The sequence below is a fragment of the Rhipicephalus sanguineus genome, chromosome 8 (assembly GCF_013339695.2).
Source record: "Rhipicephalus sanguineus isolate Rsan-2018 chromosome 8, BIME_Rsan_1.4, whole genome shotgun sequence".
Classification (NCBI taxonomy): domain Eukaryota; kingdom Metazoa; phylum Arthropoda; class Arachnida; order Ixodida; family Ixodidae; genus Rhipicephalus; species Rhipicephalus sanguineus.
In genome coordinates, this window is record NC_051183.1 from 26,885,654 (window position 1) to 26,889,063 (window position 3,410).

The following is a 3,410-nucleotide window of genomic DNA, read 5'->3' on the forward strand; positions in this document are numbered from 1 at the left end:
ACGAACTGAGCCATGAAGTGTTTGAAATAGCCAGAGGTGTAGTCGCTCAAGTTACATGGCATTTTTGTATTGAGCAGAGGGAGCAAAACAACTTTAATAAATACAGCTGCTTAGTTGCCCTGGTTGAGTCCATCGTTCAGGGCCCCACTGGCCATTGCAGCTTGCGGGCATGATGACGACTATCAGCCAATAAGCAGCAGTCTTCTAAATGTGAAATGGAGGAGCTACCGGCAATTTCGAAGAGATTGAGGATGAGCCTCTGTATAAAGAGAGCGGCTTTAAAAAGTGGCAACTTCAAAATTTGCTGTAATCTCTACGTGCTGCTCACAACTCCAAAATTTACTGAGCTGTCATAGCAATGCTTGCTGTTTGTCAAATTTGTCTTTTTTTTTTCATGAAGCCCCGAGGGGTAGTTACACACAGCAGTAGCCTGTAAACAAAAGCTGGTTTGCACTGAAGTACTGTGCTTCAGACAGCTTCCCAGCCGTCTGAGGTACTTCTCAGGTACCTTTAATCATCCAAGGCCAGTATTTAGTAACACTTCATTATGCTTTATTCTATGATAGTCTTGTCATCCGGGCTCACAACCAGTGATCCCACTGATGACGTGATGTACAATCGTTGCTCTGACCACTGTCAATCACAAAAAGGATGAAAAAAATCACAGCATATCCACGGAGTGAATGATGATGAGTGGGCGAAGCTGCGGAGGTTCATCGGTAAAACCGTGAATCTTCCGTTAATTCTGCCCAGTACATCATCACCGACGTGAGATCGGGCTCGTTTATACTAAAGTTCGATGAGTTATGACGATTGCAGCTCACTTAATTTACATGTACGCTGTGAATTTCATGTTTAGAAAAACATTGTTTAGAAAAACATCTGAGTCTTTCGTTAAGCAGCTGGCGTTTTTCTTTTTGCTTTAGAAACATCTGGCGTTCTTTCGTTTTGCTTTTACAAAAACATCTGGCGTCTTTCGTTGGTTTATTTCATCAATCAACGGCGTTTTGAACAAAATTTTTATTGTTTACTCACGCACAGGAGAAATCTCACCAGGCACTACCTTGGAGGTAAACAATGGCTGCTAATGGGAATGAGAGACAGAAGAAGTCGGCTTTTAGCTAACCACTTACACTTCTACTAACGTTTCCTACTGGAACATGCCAATGGCTGCTAATGGGGAATGAGAGACAGAAGAATTCGGCTTTTAGTTAACGCGCACGCTGCGAATTTTTTATTGTTCAACAACGCACAGGAAAATCTCCCACCGGCACCACCTTGGAGGTCAAAGCGTAAGACTGGTTACGCACTACGACTACTACGACTACGAGGGACGAACGGGTGCCGCCTTAAGGAGCTTCGCCCCTAAAAAGCATTAGCACTCATAAAGGAATTGCTACATAGTACGGGCACAAGCGCGTTTCTGTGTTGTGCTTTTCCCCACACTGTACTTCCATCTGTTGGCCCTCATCTCGACATTTAAATTTACTCTGAAATATACATAGGAACTCTAGTGCAGGCTCTGCTTTTTCTCTCAACTACCGATCAGGCTCAAGCTTTATTTATACTTGCCTTTCAAAGGTTTTTGATCAAAACTCATTCCTTGCACACGCAGGCTTCTCAAGGCAGATGCTCCGAAGAAAGGCAGCACCAACCCGGTCGACGAAGGCCGAAGGCCGCTCACCCGCCTGCACATCCACACGCTCGCCTTCCAGGCCATCCTCGTCGCCAACGACTCGCCGTGGAAGAATTCGCTCGCCGCAGCGGCCAAGGCAGCGCTCACCGCCCATCGCTACACGTGTGGCTCGCACGACATCGACACAACACATGCACGTGTCATCATGGACGATTCGTTCACGACGAGCCGTGGCAATGGCGGCCGCCGCATACCCTTCAACAACAAGCGACCCGTCGCCTGCTGGCAGGAACGGGACTTCGAGATCTGTGTAGCACCCGTGCTAGTGTGCACCAAGGTCCTCCACACCGGCGGAGGCGGAGACAATGTGTCGGCGGCCGGTATCGTACTTCAAGTCTAGTACGTATTGGCTCCGAGCCGACTGCAATTCGACAACTGAGCCAAATCGCAAGTCGTTTCTTGGGTGGTTGTAAAGCAGCATTGTATATTAGCAAACTTTTTTAAATGTCACGGGGCGTTTTGGGAGCTTGCCACCTGTGTGAAATAATTGGTGTCAGCTTCTTCGAGGTTTGGTTCTTTTTTGATATTTGGGGAGTGGAGGGAAGGCTGAAGCTTTGAGATTACTTCTGACATGATGCATTTCGATGCTGTCTTATCTCTATCAAAAAAAGAAAAAATAGCTTGTAAACTTTACCACTATGACAAGGAAGCTTGTTAAGCATTGTTTTAGTTTAGTTACATTCAGGGTGCCAGGCACTGGCTGGCACCATTGTTAAGAACATCAGGAGTGGTGTAATAGGAACACTGATTGCTGCAGTTGTCACTCTAAAGACAGCTAGAGCCTGTCTTATTTCTTTGTTTTCAAGGTTTTCAAGGACTTTTCGATCAGCACAATTCTGATCTTATCTGAGATCGCTGTCTGATATCTTCCTCATTCCTCTATCATTCACCGATTCTTCCTGGTTCTTCATTGTGGCAATACATTCCTCAGTAGTTCACATTTCTTTAGGCTGACGTTTTTACTTTCTGCTACTGAGATACAGCGACATGGATATTACAGTGCATTTGAGGAATTACTTGAAAGCGTTCGAGGACCATTTTAACTAGTACTATTTATTTAGCGTGAACGTAAGTTTGGTTTGTGAGCTGGATTCACCAATTTTTATACATGTGAGAAGCAGCTAGCAGGTTTGATAGCTGCACAGTGACACAGGAATAGAAGTGTAGGAACATATTACTGGAAATAATTATCATATTTTTTGCAGAGACAAATTTGGACTTATAAACTACTTCTTAGTCTGCGCCCTGCCCTCTCTTATAGTCCATAGTGATAAACTTTTGCTAAATTTAACCTTTTTCCTTATCCGCTACCAGCAAAGCATTAATGAAGGAAGAATAGATTACCAATGAGCACTGCATTGGTTCCTTTATTAAATTACATATTAGATTTTTAGTAGGCACAAAGTAATTTAGTGAGGTGGGATGTTCGAGTTGTAGGTGTTCCGATTTCTGTTTTTTTATTATTTTTTTAAGCATGAACTTTATTCTGCATGCCATTTGGTCATCCATCTGACTGGCATCTATCTGTAGTAGTGAATTGCCATTAATCACAGCCAGTCGGCATCATCTTAGCCTAAAAGATGATGAGGATGATATTAAAGCTTGCTGGCAAGCGGGCAGAAGCTAAACTTCTGGTGAAACGAGCTCGTGTCCATGGAACTAAAACAGGTGCCTTTAAGACAAGACTGCTTGGTCTAGTTCGCAAGTTCTAGCT

General features: G+C 44.1%; 1 protein-coding gene across 1 annotated transcript in view; it reads left to right on the forward strand.

Moving 5' to 3' along the window:
• LOC119401578 (ADP-dependent glucokinase) overlaps nucleotides 1–2,740 on the forward strand; it is a 69,066-nt gene extending 66,326 nt beyond the window's left edge. The window contains exon 5 of the mRNA XM_037668486.2: nucleotides 1,616–2,740. Within this exon, the coding sequence (XP_037524414.1) occupies nucleotides 1,616–2,036 (421 nt within the window). The 3' untranslated portion in view covers nucleotides 2,037–2,740. The remainder of the gene's footprint in view (nucleotides 1–1,615) is intronic.
• Nucleotides 2,741–3,410: the final 670 nt, after the last annotated feature.